Below are 16,818 nucleotides of genomic sequence, written 5' to 3' on the forward strand. Positions count from 1 at the left end.
GCTCAGGTAAAATTATTGATATGGATGTTCTATAAAAGATGGTTTATACTTTAAAATCCATTTTAACAACCAGAAGAATTTTTGTTTCTATTTTGCAGGAAAAATTACAACAGTTGGGTACAAGAGCAGCAGAAATATTTGAAATCAAATCACATATACGTAAGTTAACAATTTAGCAGCTTTTTGAATTTGTAATAGAAGATACAGTTGTTGATTTAAATTGCAGTAGTACTTAATAGAGGATAAGATATACATATATCTTTAATGGTATATTTTACTAATGGATATGAGGATTAACCACAGATGTTGCACGCAATCTAATATGAATAGTCGAAGGAAAATTGAGTTGGCAATTTGGTTGGATCGAGTTTTTGATCGGCTGTGTTAATTTACCTCTTTAATGTTTTTCATCTGACTCACTCTCATCTATTCTTTATAGAAAGCCGCCAAACAGAACAAGCACAAGTAGAAAAGGCAATAGCTGACTTATTGAAGAATATAGAAAATGAGTTCCAAGGTAAATACTCAAAGATTTTGAAAAGAGATTGTTTTTTAAGCAATATTTTATACCAAACTGAAATGAATTGAAGAACAGAGACAGCCCATCTAACAATGAAAGTTTAAGTTTAATTACCACTTTGTTCATGATTAACTCGATCAGTAAGTATTTTATTTTTTCAGTTGGCTTCACCTTTTGCCTGACAATAAAAATTGTTTATTCTATAAAAAAAAATGTTGTATAAAAGAAAAAATACCTGCCATTAGGCATTCATGTGCATTGCTTACAATAATTATTAGCATGCAGTAATTAGTATTTTGTTATATTACAGGTTCAACAGAAGATTTAAAACGATTATTAAATGAATTCCAAGATAAAGTTGAGGAAAGACAGGATAAACTAACACATGTACGTCTTATTTTAATGTTTTCATTCCATTGAACATTGCTACATCCAAAGAAAAATTATAGTTTAGAATCATTTGACACTTGCGGATTAAAATGAAAACCACATATAGACACTTATTGGGAACAGTCGAAGTGAATTTACATACATCACTACCAGTTATAGTTATATATAATTCATATTCTTCGTTTGTATGTGTTCATCAAAGGTCATGGGTTTTCCCCATTTATAGATATGTAAATATTGATGCCAATACACAGTCCCAACATTATCAGGATTGTATCTCTTTTGGAATATTGTGGCCTAGTAATTTCTCTTTTCACCGATATCAAATATCTCAGATCTCCAAATAAGAATTCTGTAACTTTAAAAATTGTAAATAAGTTGATTTAAATAAATACGCAATTTTTATACACCCACATTGAAATGTGATCATAAAATATCCGATTGGCTTTGAATTAATACACAGTGTTTAGGGTCATGAGACAAAGAATCCTATTGATTTTCATTGATTTCCGAATATTACTGCCAGAGTTATGGCTCTTTATCACTTTGAAGAATCTTGTGGTTGCTTTAGAGACCATCGTTATCATCTGATTGATTTTATATTTATAACTGTGTTTACGCCTATATATAATTGTATCGATTGACTTTAGATTGATAAACGATGTTTAAGGTCTTGAGACGAACAAGTATATTGATTTTCAATGATTTTTGATAACTTGAACAGCTAAACCAATGATATTAAATAGTTTGTATACTAAATGTTAGTATTCTAATGATTTTCTGATAATTACTTATTGAGTTGTTACTCTTAATCAGATTTTAGTGTATTATAAATGTTTCATTACAAAAAAAAGTAAAAATAAGCTGCTGTGGTCCTATGTTTCGTTGCCTGGCAACCTATTTTTGTTACAGTATGAAAGAAAAAGAGAGAGTATAATACTAGAATTAGAAAAAACTGGTAAAAAGAAATCATCCATGCTGGTAGAAGTAGGTAGATTGGAGCAAGAAGCTGAGGTAGATATAATTTTTGTAAAATATTTTGATATATTGTATTTAGTGAGGTATTGCAATTAAATTCAAGTTCATTGACAACTGAAAACCTCATTTGTTTATTGAATTGTTAATAAAGCATGGACTGTACCAAGGCTCTTATTCTGTTTTGAAAAGAACTGTTCAGAATTGGGTTACTAGAAGTCATATTCAACTCATATTCCTGAAGCAATGGCCCGAGAAATCCCTCTCTGGTCATTGCTGGATTGACTTCTGATACTTCAGCTTTTGAGGGAGTGTGCCTATTCTTCCCGTTCAATCAAATCCCTCCTATTTAAGCAACATGACAGCCCTTCATTTAACCTGGGATCGTCTCTAAAACTTTGGACAGGGTTTGAGTGAGATTAGGTCTAATCAAACGAAACACTGCGAGGAGCATGTATTCAACTTAGCGTACTTATGAAGCTTCAAGTCTGATTATTAAAAGGTTTAGATATAACAAACGATTTCTTGATAATTGATTATATAACATATCGTAGTCTGAATAATATGTGTCCCCCGTCTTTCGAAGAAAGCAGGGGACTGTTATAATGGGCCTGTCTGTTCGTCACACTTTTTGGGACACAATAACTCTCTTTCAAATGGAGCTAGACTGTTCAAATTTGGTGTAGGTGTTTATTAGGTGAATGCCTTGTCATGATTGCCATTGAAAATAATAAGGTGTATACAAGTTCTTAATATTTTAAAGTTTATGTCAAGAGTATTCCTCAATAATTACCTGTCTTTGTTTATTTGATACAAAGTGAAAACGAAGCCTTTTATTATAAAAAGGTATTTTAAATACATCAATAACTTGACTCATCAAAAGCATATCAGGCTGATAGCTTGTGCTGTTTTTGCACCAAATTTTATCTTTTTATTACGTCTTTTGTAGTATACATTTCTTTGAATATAGTTCAATTAATTTTATCTTACTAATATTATTGCAGGGTCATAAAGAAAACATAAGAAAAAGAGATACAAAAATTGTTGAAGTAGCAGATAACTACTCGTTTGAAGGTAATTTTGTATGAAAAATCTTGTGCACACTGTAGGGGCTAAAGTTATTATCCGATTGACTTGAAATTTATAACAGTATTTATGGGACGAAGATGTCTATAGATTTTTTGATTATTTCTAATGTTACTAGGGCTGACTGAAAAGTTCTAAACCTGAAAAGGATATATCAGTTGCGTTGAAACCAGCTTTTGCCAACAACAAGTACAATCGTTGAATGAATCATAGACATAAGAACTGCAACTGTAGTGTTATTATTGTCTTGGTATCAGACCATCTTGTGAACCTACCCATTGATATCATCAGAACTGGACAAAACTAGCTATATAGGACAGTCATCAAGTACCTGCAACTGAAAGAAAACATTATCTGAGTGCATGACATGGTGATGGCTAATAAACGATAGACCATGGACATATTGCTAGTGTTCTGGGCATTTGTCATGAGAGGGTTTAACACATCGCCAACGAGTTAGGAATTATAACAGTTTCTGCAAGATGGGTGCCAAAGCCTTTGACTGAGGATCAATACCGTGTCAGATTCCTGACGTCCCGTAACAATCCGCCCTATTTTGAAGAAGATGTTAATAATTTTTTGGATGGATTTGTAACCATGGATGAGACCTGTTTCCAAAAATGAAAAAGGAACTAGCCGGTCATCATTTTCCAAGTAATGATGACGTCATGTCAGCTGTGAACGACAGGCCTAATAACATTGTTAACAAAAGTATGTACACCCCAAAGGGAACTATGTAGAAAAATAAATGGAAACCATTAACTTTGTAAAGGTCCTTCATGGATAGGTTTAGAACTTTTCAGCCAGTCATCGTGTGAACTAATTACTTGTACAAGTTTTGTATAATGACTGTTGGCACTAGGACGAACTAGAAGCCAATCAAATATAAAATAATTTCTCATAATTACTTGCTAAGTTGTTAGTCTTGATCACTTTTTCATGTCTTGTGGTGAATGCTCCATTACTACCTAAAAAATAAATATGCAAATACCTTTGTGAAATGCTTGAACAGAGAGAGAGGGAGAAAAATGGGGTTTAACATCCACTTGACACAAAGTAGGTCATTTCGGGAGTAACATATGGTTGTATTTTATTTCAGTAATTCGCTTGCGCGTAGGGTCCTTAGCATTGGGCGGACCCAGAGAAGTCCCACGAGGTTGGACAGGCGACCCTACTCTTTGTCACGTACAACTGGGGAATCGAAACCACGCCAGTTGACTCAATGACAGACCTTATGATGCAGTGCGCACACGCTAACCATTCGGCCATCCAACCCCCCAACTGCTTGAACAACTTGCCTGCTGTGGGTGTATGCAGGGCTCGAATAAGCGGGCGAAGTGGACGAAATAGTCGCCGAACCCATAGATGACTTCGCCCCTAAAAGGCAATGGGGCGAAGTTGAAATCGCCCCCACTTCGCCGTCTATTTGTGTAAGGGCGAAGTACATGTAGTAACAGACATCGATATCAACGGTAAACAAATCATTTTCTAAACAACACAACACGTGTTCGCATTGTGAGCTTCGAAAGGAAAAATGAAAATTAGACAAGTTTTGAAAACCAAAACATGTATTAATATTTTGTTTTTCCATGATAAAAAATTTATTTGATGTGAACAGGAAATACAGTTCTTTAAAATAAAGCGAAGGACTCGAATCATAAATCTCCCTTACAACCTCTAGCGTAGTCCAGAAATAACAGCCAATCAAAAGCCATTATGGTCAATATGGCGGCGGATACGATGTTTTTCATTTATTTCTGTCTAGATAAAGACAAAATACTGATTTGCTACTCTTTCTTTGAAATAATTTAATAAGGTGTATATTTTTCTATCAACATACGGTACACTCAAAATGATAACGAAATGCATTTAGAATGTGTTGATAAGTATAATGTTGGGTTGATAATTAAGATTACGTCAATAGTTCCACTAATCTAAACACATAAACGTATAACAAACAAGAAAAATGACTACGACTGTGTGTGAGTGGTGTGTCAAAAGAATAATTTCTTTAGAGTGAGTTACATATACTGTCGTACATACTGAGATTAATATATGTTTGCAGCTAAAAGATGTTTGTAAATTTATTTAGCATGTTGTGTAACTTAATAAAATTGGTGTCGTCAATGCATGAAATTTGACCTCTCCTTCAAGTCTCCCTATGTCTCCCTCACTTCTCCCTATTCTGCCTGTAGGGAGAAGTCACTTCTCCCTAAAATTTGCTTCTAGTTTGAGCTCTGGGTGTATGTTCTTTTGATAGAATTGTATAGTCACACTATCTCAATTAGATTTTTTAAAATTAAATGTTTGAATATTTACAGGTTATAACCTAGGTAATATCAGTGACGAAAAATATAAACACTTTTTTGAGGAGATGAAAAATTCATTGGAGACAAAGAAAGCTGAATCTAAAAGTTTAAAGGTATGGTTTAGTTCTTATCATAACTGAAATACAATTATTAAAAGGTTTTAAAATTATATGTATGCATGTACACCTACACAGATGGTTGGGTGACAGAATTGTTTTTGATCCCATGCTTGTATGTGTGCCAAATCTTGACGGTTTTCTCTGGTATCCTCCCACTTATAAAGACTGTTATATGCAAGCAAATGATTGAAGGTGAATTGTAACATGAGCAAGTCCCAAAATGGCCTTTCTTGAGTTGAGCTGATGTTCCCATTTCTCACTAGCAAACATAGATAGTGCCCCAGATAGTGTCATCTTTTAGCTGTTTATAATTGTGATACATACTTTGACATATAATTTCAGTCTATCGATTTGTTACCATGATCATCAATATCAACTTTGACCATATCTCTAACTTGATTAAATAGACTAAAATATATTGCAACCTGTTATAAATGATTATTTGAAAGTTATTTCTCTAAGATTTGTATTATGTTTTACTAGGCTCAATATGAAGAGGAGGAAGAGAAACTACAGAAAAAATTAGATAACTTAAAGGAAAGTAAAACAAAACTAGAATCAAGTGAAAGATTAAAGACAGAAATGATGGTAAGTTGTGAAATTTGTTTCCAATTCTTGCTAACAATTCAATAGTTTTCCTATTCACTTTTATATGCCCACATGTTAATATGGTCGTACATTTCACTTTTATATGTCTACATGTTAATATGGTCGTACATTTCACTTTTATATGCCTACATATGTGGATATACATTTCACTATTATATGCCTACATGTTAATATGGTCGTACATTTCACTAGTATATGTCTACATGTTTATATGGTTGTACATTTCACTACAATATGCCTAAATTATCATATGGTTGTACATTTACGTTGCCTCCATCCATCTGTCCCTCCACATTTATAGTAAAATTTTATGATAAATTATGGTCCCTGTTGCCGGAACACTGTAATTAATATTGAGGAAAACACGGTAGCAATTCAAAGAGACAAATACTTCTATTTTCTTCTGATTAAATGGTATATTTATGATTAATATATTATTGTTGTAGACAAAGAATATTGGTGAGATACGTCAGATTAATCAGAAATTAAGTAATATGGAGGTATCTGCCGGTAGACTGGATCATATTACAACAGATTTAAAGAGAGCAGTAAGTTAGCAATGCTGAAGTCTGATCAAATTTATCTCTGGGATAAAAAAAACAAGCTGCATTATTATATATTTGTATTACCAATTTTAAATCTCTGCATCAAAAACAAGTTTCCACGGTGTCGGATTGGACGAAAAACCGAGGTCCTGTGTACACATTGGCATGCACGTAAAAGATCCCTTGGCAGTTGGAATTCGATATAGGAGTATTCTGTAGTGCCGCTGTCCAAGAAAAATTTACCTCATAGCACACTGTATGGCGTATGGCTGTCTTCTTAGCTCAATTTGGAGCAGAACAGTAGGATGTTAAACACAGTTTCATTTCATTTCTGAAAAAAAATCAGGTTTTGGTGTTACCTACAACCAGAAAATCAAGGTTTAGTGTATTCCTTCTACACGAATTTGGTAGAACTATTCAAATCAGATTCACATCTGCATGTCCAGCTCATTGTGTAGTAAAGGTTTTCTCATTGGTTATTTATGTTCTTAACAGTGTAACAAATAAGACATTTGAGAATCACACATGACAACAAATATTTTGTTTTCTACAATACTATTCAAAATGTAGATGTAGTTTTCTTTGTTATTGTAGGAACAGGATTTAACAAGTTTAGAATCTAATCTGAACTTGGAAGATGTAAAACGAGAAATAGCAGAACTTGACAAAACTCGAAAAGAATTGACCATGAAAATCAGTGATTTGAAGTAGGTTTACATGACTAAATTAAATTGAAATGTGTTTCTAAAATTTAAGGATTTATTATATAAATCCATTGACATTGATTTTTTTAGGCAGTGTGATTAACTGCAATAGATGATTTTCTGAATATATATTGTCAAATATGCTGTTGACTTTATTATTTCCAAGAAAAAGTTTAACCTGCATTTAAACAAAAACAGAATGAAGTAGATAATGGGCAGTCATCACAAGGCATACAAAGGATACATTTTTATATGCCCACATTGAAATGTGGTCGTATATTGTCGTCGCCCCCGTCCGTCGGTCCGTCTGTGGACGCTCTAGAGGCTACAGTTAATATCCTATTGACTTTAAATTTATATACAGTGTTTAAGGCCATGAGACGAAGAAGCCTATTGACTTTCAGCGATTTCCGATAATTACTGCCAGAGTTATGGTCCTTGATCACTTCAAAAAATCTTGTGGACGCTCTAGAGGCTAAAGTTAATATCCGATTGACTTTAAATTTATACACAGTGTTTAAGGTCATGAGACGAAGAAGCCTATTGCTTTTCAGGGATTTTCGGTAATTACTGCCAGAGTTATGGCCCTTGATCACTTCAAAAAATCTTGTGAATGCTCTAGGGGCTAAAGTTAATATCCGATTGACTTTAAATTTATACACAGTGTTTGAGGTCATGAGACGAATCTTGTGACGCTCTAGAGGCTAAAGTTATCATCTGATTGACTTCAGATTGATACACAAGACGAACAAGTATATTGATTTTCAATGAATTTTTATGACTTGAACAGCTAAATCCATGATATTAAAAGTTTCGTATACTAAACGTTAGCATGGGGCAGAACTTTATAAAAAACAAACAAATTCTAATGGTTTTCTGATAATTACTTCACGAGTTGTTACTCGTAATCAGATTTTAGTGTATTATAAATGTTTCATTACCGAAAAAATTAAAAATATGCAACAGCACTTGTTGACTCCCCAGACGATTTAGCTGCTGTGAGCGTTTGTTTCGTTGCCTGGCAACCTATCTTTAAAAATTTGCTTTACTTTATTATAAAAATAAATTCAAACGTCAACAGAAATGTAACCATACTGTACCACTTTGATGTAAAATTGTGACATCACATTGTAGTTGATGTCACATTTCTCACTGTTATTAATATATAGTGACTTGTGTATCTCCTATAGTAGACATACTATTATTGTGACATTGTACACATTTGATATCAGGTGTATGGTTATCATTCCTGACACATTACAGGAATGATCTAGACTTTGTTTATTATCGTAACAACTGTAGCAACAAAAAATCAATACTATCCTATTCTTCAAACAGTCATAACTTCCCTCAGAATAAAGTAATTTTTCAATTTATTCCTTTTTCATTATCTATTTTAAAACATTTTTTTTAGCAAGATCTTTCATCTTTTTGTCAAAATGTTACATAATGAATTTTTAAGAAAATGTTCTTTATTTTACAGTACAGAATTAAATAAGTTAACATTAGAATCTAATGTACAAGCTGAAGTTAATATGTATAACAAAGATAAAGTATCTAAAGAGGATAATATAAGACGACTGTAAGTAGTGATTGTTTTATAACTTAACTTGTCATGGATGTGTAATAATACAAAATCTACAGAATACTGTGAATTCAATTCATAATGTTGTTTGATTTAATAAGCTAGAATTATGAATCCAGAAACTGCTAAAGTTCAAAATATCAATGTATTAACAGATTAGTTAACTTTATAACTGTGTTGTGGCTACTAAATTGGTGAATGCCGTGCACCAAATAGATTATGCTTACTATTTCCAACACTTGATATCTCTTAATGCTCTCAACTGTGAGAGATGTTGCCCTTCGGTTAACATCTATGTACATTACAGTAGAGGCACATTATATAAATCATCGATTTATCATCTGCAGAGGATCAAATCTTAAAGTTTTTGTTATCTATTGATTTAGCTTGTCGCTGTAGCTATGTTTCCTTTTTGAATTCTGTTAATTCTCCCCAATATAATAATATTTCTCAACAGAAGATCAGCAGAGCCTCAGCTAAAGATCAGGTAATCATTCTTAAGATGACATTTTCTGAAATAAATATGGAAAATGTATTTAAGATGTTTAAATATTATTTATACTGATGTGTTTTACAGTAAATCCAAACATGAAGATACAATCAACTATTTATTAGGTGATGGTGCATCAACACAAAATCTGAGAGGAAAATTAGAAGACTTTATCTAGTTCGTATTTTATAAGTAGTTTTATCCAAACCATTGTTTTTGTTTTGTTCAAAAAACTTCCAGAGTTAACCCATGAAACTATTATTGCTGAGAAACAGTACTGTCAATACCTTAATGTTCCATATGTCTGAGTGAGCCTAATCATGATCAAAAGTAACAAAAGCGTTCAATTTTACTTAGATACAAAGAAATTAGCCATTGAAACATACAACTGTATGTTCCACACACACATAACGATTTACAGTTTGAAATAATTACTCAGTTTTTGCATATCCCTTCAGAAATTTATTATTGTTTTATAATATAACTAAACGACAGTTACCTATTGACACTCTTACTTGAGAAAATAAACCTGTTATTAATGCAATTCAGAATATGATTTTAAAATGCCTGTGATTTTATTTGATAGTGAACAAGGTGATTCAGTTAAACGTTGTTCTGAGGAATTACAAAATGCACAAAGGAGTCTTTCTTCTAAAGAAGCACAACAAAAAATGTTACAGTAAGTTGATTATTAATTATCAGAAGATTTAATCTTAATTATTGGAACTTGTTAATTGGCAGCAAGCCAGGTTATAAATAAATTTCTTTCGAGGTCCAGTGGTTTGGTTGCCAAAATGTTAATGCATGCGCATTGCATCATAAGGTCTATTATTGAGTCGCCTGTCCAACCTCATGACTTTTCTTGGGTTTCAGCCGACTGCTAAAGACCCCAACTTGCAAGCAAAGTAATGAAATTGATTTGAACCATATGTTAGTCCCATATGTTAGACCTGAGTTTGTTTCCAAGTTTGTGTCAGTGGGAGTTTGTGTCAGTGGACATGTTAAATCTGTGAATGTGAATAACTTTATAACTTTTGCATATAATCAAATATTTTTACTAATTTTATGATTAGAGGTAAATGTATTGTGAGTACATTAAACTTGTACTAAGAATGGTGCTAATTTTTTGGTCTTACTTATGAACATAGATTTATTCAGTTTAACAAATCTTGTGTCTTCTAGAGCATGTTGAAATCTATTAATTATTCACTTGGACTGCTCGATTCACAAATAGTTTCTTAACCAGAAGAGAACCAAAAAAGCAGGCCATTAGTCTTTCCAACACTTACTAGAACAGTAATTTAACATTTATAATCCATCTCTGTGAGTCATTTAGCCAGACTTTTCATGCTACATTAACATTAGCTAGTAATATCCGACCAGTACCCAATTCAGCTGCAATACTGGGATAAAGATCTTTGTATTAAAATAAACCATTTGAATTTTTTTTTAAATGTACAATTCAGACAACAGCTAAGACAGAAAGAAGATGAGTTGAGGAAATTAGATGATAAGATTTTAACTGTCTGTGGTAGTCAGAATTATGATGATGAATATCAGAATGTTCAACAAAAACTAACACAAACTCAAGAGTAAGTCAACATCACTAATAAAATATATTAGCTTACAAATTATAGATTTAAATGTTCAGTTATGAGACATTCTGTTACAGCAAATATTGTTGAAAATCCCTGCTTTTTTTAAAGAACAAAACTCGCTCTATTTGGAAAATATGTGTGTGTGTGTGGAATAACTTTATTAAATGTCAACTTCAACAATAAAATAGACAAGTTCATGATGCCACAATAATAAATGCTTTTTTTAAACGGTCAAATTCTCAGTTACAAAACATGTAGATTTATAATTTTATGAATTGTTTTCACAATTTATAGATCAAGGGGATCCTTATTAGGAGCTGAACATTTTTTTAAGCAGTATGTAACAGATTTGGAGAAAACTGATCCATGTTGTCCTCTCTGTCATCGAGGTTTTGAAACAGAAGAAGATGTTCGTCAACTTATATTAGAGGTAATGTCTTGTATTAGCAGCAGTCTTATGGTAGATTTCACTCACTGTGTATCCATTTGTCTTCCACCATTTCTTGTAAACACTCTTCAGGCTACATTTATCACCCAATCTTTTGAAAACACGGGTGGTATATGGAGAAATAGCTGTGATTATAGTTTGACTCTTTGACCTATTTACATTCATAATATATACAGACATGGGGTACCCAATATCAATGAGTGATGTGTACAGACCTATCATCAAGAACCCAGTTATTTGAAATTCTGGATATTGTTAAATATTAATATCCCCAAGAGAAATCTACACACGTAACAGAAAAGGAATGTACCTACTAATTCAATCTCTTAAAATTCTCATGTTTTGTTTCTTTTTCAGCTTCAAGATAAGTTACGAAGGGTACCTAGTAGATTGAATAAAGCCGAGAAAGATTTAGAAGAATATCAGACGAAGTATGATAATATGACACAACTTAAACCATTACGAGAAAATGTAAGTAACCTCAAAAACATTATTTTAGATTCAGAGTAGGTTCATTTTGAGGACGTATTTTATGGCAGCTGAGAATTGATTAATCATGTTGGTTCAAGGAAGCAGGCGACTATTGAAATGGCTTAGTCTGTCTGTTAATTAAGCAGAGTGATAAACAATTTGATTGGTTGAGACTTTGGAACAGGAACACAACAACATTGTTTCTAATTTAGTGAGGGTGGTAAAGGTTGTAGTATAGTTTCATTACATCAATATCTTGACTAATTTCAATGGTGAGCATTTTCTGCTTAGGCTAAGCAGCTGTGTGTCTGTCCGTTTACCTGCCACACTTTTTGGAAAGCAATAGCTCTGCTTCTAACAGAGGTAGAATGTAGTAGTTGGTGTAGTTGTTCGTTAATTTAATATCTTGACTGAGTTTGACAGTGATCATTTTCTGCTGTAACGCTAGTCAGTTACAGCAGTAAAGGTTAAAACTTCATATACAATCACCAATAATTATTCATTTGATGGAAAATTTTACGAGGGTCTATAAACTATTTCTAATGTTCTTTTCAGATAACAGCATTAAATGATATTTCTATTCCTGACCTTAAAACAAAACTTAAGAAACTAAGTGAGGAGATCAGTGAACTGAAGGAACGGATTCAGGATGTAAGTACCACTTATGATTACTTTGGAAAGTTATTTTTTATCTTCGGCAGTCTAATACCTGTTTAACTTTTCTGAGAGGAAAATTAGATCAATGAACAATTTTGACAATTACTAGCAAACTGAGAGCTACATTCGACGCCTTGTTTTACTGTTAACAATTATTATTATATCTTTGTATAGTTTAAATAGATTGAGCAGTTCTTTTAAAGAAGGGGGGTTGGATGGCCGAATGGTTAGCATGTGTGCGCTGTATCATGGGGCCTGTCATTGAGTTAACTGGCGTGGTTTTGAATCCCCGGTTGTACGTGACAAGGAGTAGGGTTGCCTGTCCAACCTCGTGGGTTTTCTCTGGGTCCTCCGGTTTCCTCCCACTGCTAAAGACCCCTACGCGCAAGTGAATTATTGAAATAAAATTAAACCATATGTTAGCCCTAGTTTGTGTCGAGTGGACGTTAAACCCCATTTCTCCCTCTCTCTCTCTCTTTTAAAGAAATACACCTATTAATATTCCAAACATTACTCCTGAAGTTACTCCCCTTGATTTACACAGCCTGGATAACATGTTACAATTTTGATTTTAAACAATTTCTGTCAATTACTGCCGGATTCGTCCTGCTTCACTTGGCAGGTATCATGTCTGTTGGCTGTATAGTCATTCTAATGGAAACAAATCAAGGTACACTTTAGTAAAAATTTGGTGGAACAGTATTTTTAGAATAAAAATTTTATTGTTGCCCAGAAGCCTTAAATCCAGGTATGATTTGAGAAAATTTTCACTTGTCAATTAATTTGACTGTAGTGCTAATAAGGAAAGTATGCCAAGTCATTCTGATCGTACGTTCCTTGTAAGAGATTTTGTTGGAGCAATATAATATAAAATGAATGCATTAATTATAGAAAACAGATGAGTTACAAGCTAAAGAGAATGATGAAGGTATGGCTAAAAGTATGCAGCCTGATGTCCTTATGATAGACAGGTATCAGGGTGAACTTAGAGAATTAGAGAGAAAAATAGCTACCAAATCGGCTATGTTGTCAGGAGGAGGTGTGTATTTAACTTTATGTTTATATTGTTAAAATAGTTTGGTGTGGGTGGTCGAGTGGTCTAACGCATAAACTTTACATCAAAAGGTCTGTCATTGAGTCAAATAGCATTGTTTGCAATGCCCAGCTTGTACTTGACTAGGAGTAGGATCAAGTCAACTGTCCAATCTAATTGGATTCAACAAGATTCTCTGGTTTACTCCTACAGCTGAAGAATCCTATGCACAAGCAAATTATTGAAATAAGATTGAACCATATTCTAGTCCCGAAATATTTGCATAGCCACCTTTAAACAAACCATACTTTGATGACTATTGAATTAGAAAGTAAGATATAGGCACCTAAAATTAGAAAATATGACATGGCTACCTAATAGCAAAACATACTATAGTGAGTATTAAATTAAAATAAGACCCCAATTTACTTTATCCATAGTTTTTTTTGGTAAAAATTCTGATAAAATTTGATTTATGTTTTACAGTTGCAAGAAGAACTATAGAAGTCGTTGTTGAAGAAAAGGGAGATAAGGAACATACATTGTAAGTCATAATTAGTTCCCTTCATCTTTCATTTAGTTTTCTATAAAATTCAATCTATGCATTGAACAAAATTTTATAGAAAGATATCACCACTTCAAGCAAATTGAGGGAAAAACACTTGGTAAAATAAATATGTTGATATTTCAATCTGAAGGGACAATTGAAGCTGCAGTGGTTCAGTGAGTAAGATGCTAGCTTGCTTCAGGTGTTGGCCGAGAAAGTTCCTAGCATGGTTTCCCCTAGTCATTTGTGCTGAACGGTTGGCCTGACAAGGATAGTGTGTAGTCATTTGGATAGTATGAATAACCAAGGTCCCATGTACACATTGAAGTGCATGTAAAAGATTCCTTGACATTTGGAATCCAAATAAAAGTAGGCCGTAGTGCTGCAGTCCAGACAATATTTCCCTCGTAGCACACTGTATAACGTTTGCCTGTCTTCATCAACCTAGTCGGTGCAGAAAGTAGGACATTAAATCCCATTTCCTATTCATTTAAGGGACAATCTCAACAAAACACTGGATCACAAGAGACAGAAAATGTCAGACCATACAGAGAAGTTACAACGATTGAAGACTAAAGTTCATGACTTAAAATCAGAAAAACTACAAATAACAAGTGAATTACAACAGCGAACAAAACTAGAAGAAAGTAAAATATCTCTCATATCAGATAATAAACAACTTGAAGATGATATTAAGGTAACAAATAGTAACTTTGATCTGACCTCTTTATTTTTTATGTCTAAAATCCTAAGGGTCCCAGTTGTCACTCTTTCAATATGGGTAAAAAATTAGAGTAAAATTGTAGTTTTGCTCTTACCTTCTCTTCTAAAATCCCAAGTAGTTACATTTGTAACTCTTTGATTTTTTTGGGGAAAAACTTGTTGATTTTATTGGAAATGATTTCTAGGATGACAATCTGTCTTCGTTGAAAATTTTATTTCTGTTGATAAAACCAGTAAACTATTATTATTATTATACAAGCCACCTTCCATTTAATCTGTAAACATAAAAATTTGATTGTGTAAAACTTGCTCCATCACTGATAGAAATAACACATCAACTCAGTTCATTACCGGTACTATGTTTTTACCTGCTATAGCCCCTTGAAACCAAGTCAAAATGTTTCAGTCAACATTATTCTAGTTGTTTTGTTCAGTCTGTTTATATTATAAGTCAACCAAAGAGTGGTACAGATTGTTTTGTTCTTTCTTGATTTCACTGTGTCTTCTACTTCAATATTCAATATTTTATAGCTGTTATTTGAAATGCCACATTGTTGCTATTATGTTTATTATTAACAGGATGCTAGAGAAGAGATAAAACCACTTGAGGTAAATTTATCAATATCATATTATTAGCAAATATCATGGACCTTATGATACTATTATAAGCTTCATAGCAATTCATGCTGATATGTATAATGTGGCCAGAGAGTCTACAAATGGCATGAACGACATATGATCAGCCAGTTGTCTTAAATAACTTTATAGGTAATATTTAGGGCAATAACTATGATTTGACGATTTAACCAATACAACATTTTTCTTCGACAAATGCTCAGTTAATCCTATTGATTCATGGCTGATAGTTCATGCCTGATTGATCAATCATATGCTCAACATGAAATGTGTAGTGTAATATTTACATTGATTTCAATATTTCTAACTGCAATAATTTCACACATGAAAAACATATAACCATATTCTGTAAATTTATTTATAATCGTCATACGTTTTCTTTTTATAGACCCAAATAACTCGAACCAAGGCTCAGAAAGATGATGTTGTGAAAGAAAAAGAAGAGAAGATTGAATCAGCCAATCAGGAGGTTTGATCTTTTGTAGATTTTAATACACTAAAACCTCCGAGCATGATTTGTTATAAGTTTTGATTATGAGTCTGAAACGATAAGAATTAAGATAATTGTGAATGACTGATAAGGAATCTTGTGCTTTTAAAAATCCTGTTTGACCCAAGAACAAATTTAGCATTGGTAAAACAAAATGAAATGGGGTTTAACGTCCTACTGTTCTGCTCCTAAACTGGGCTAATGAAGACGGCATATGCCATACAGTGTGCTATGAGGGAAATTTTGCCCGAGCAGCGGCCCTACACCCACTCTTATATTGAATTCCAACGACTAGACAGCTGTCCTTGTCAGGCCCTCCATCCTGCATCACTGACAAGGGGAAACCACGCTGGAAAATCTGGATGAACTTTCTCGGCCAATGCAGGGATCAAACACCCGACCTCCAGGCTAGCGAGCCAGCGTCTTACCCACTTAGCCACGTGATCCCCTCGCATTGGTAAAACACAGTCAACGTGTTTCAGATGTGATTTCTTAGAGATTTTCTTATTCAATTGGTGCATTAGATTCAAAGATGTTGATTGAGTACCACAATCTTAAATTCTATGTGTTGTATCATTACATGTTAGAAGCTTAAAGAACACATGTTCTAGTTTTATTATATATAAAGTTGATATTCAAGATGTTTATTTTAGGTTGAACATGTGAAAACAAATGGTAATCTGGTTAAGAGTATTAATGCCGAGATCAAGAGGTAAAAATGGCGTATATTATCGTTATAATTATACTAGAGTAGTTTTATTTTCTGCTTTTTTTCTCATCGCGCTTGGCAATCTGAATTAAGGTTGAATCGTTCTTCCATTCCAATTTTAATTGTTGTTGGCCTATAAACATGAAGGTCTAACTACCACTTACGTTCAAAGTA

General features: G+C 33.1%; 1 protein-coding gene across 1 annotated transcript; it reads left to right on the forward strand.

Moving 5' to 3' along the window:
* The first annotated feature begins 38 nt into the window (after positions 1-38).
* Positions 39-15,920, forward strand: LOC126829575 (DNA repair protein RAD50). Its single transcript, XM_056102843.1, has 19 exons — positions 39-159; positions 440-517; positions 831-907; positions 2,890-2,959; positions 5,293-5,393; positions 5,883-5,987; positions 6,455-6,556; positions 7,148-7,260; positions 8,741-8,839; positions 9,420-9,509; positions 9,919-10,011; positions 10,799-10,924; positions 11,225-11,360; positions 11,736-11,849; positions 13,398-13,545; positions 14,026-14,083; positions 14,582-14,783; positions 15,389-15,418; positions 15,834-15,920. Exons 1-19 carry the CDS (start codon positions 39-41, stop codon positions 15,918-15,920), a joined length of 1,950 nt encoding a protein of 649 aa, XP_055958818.1.
* The last annotated feature ends 898 nt before the right edge of the window (positions 15,921-16,818 follow it).

The sequence above is a fragment of the Patella vulgata genome, chromosome 8, assembly GCF_932274485.2.
Source record: "Patella vulgata chromosome 8, xgPatVulg1.2, whole genome shotgun sequence".
NCBI lineage: Eukaryota > Metazoa > Mollusca > Gastropoda > Patellidae > Patella > Patella vulgata.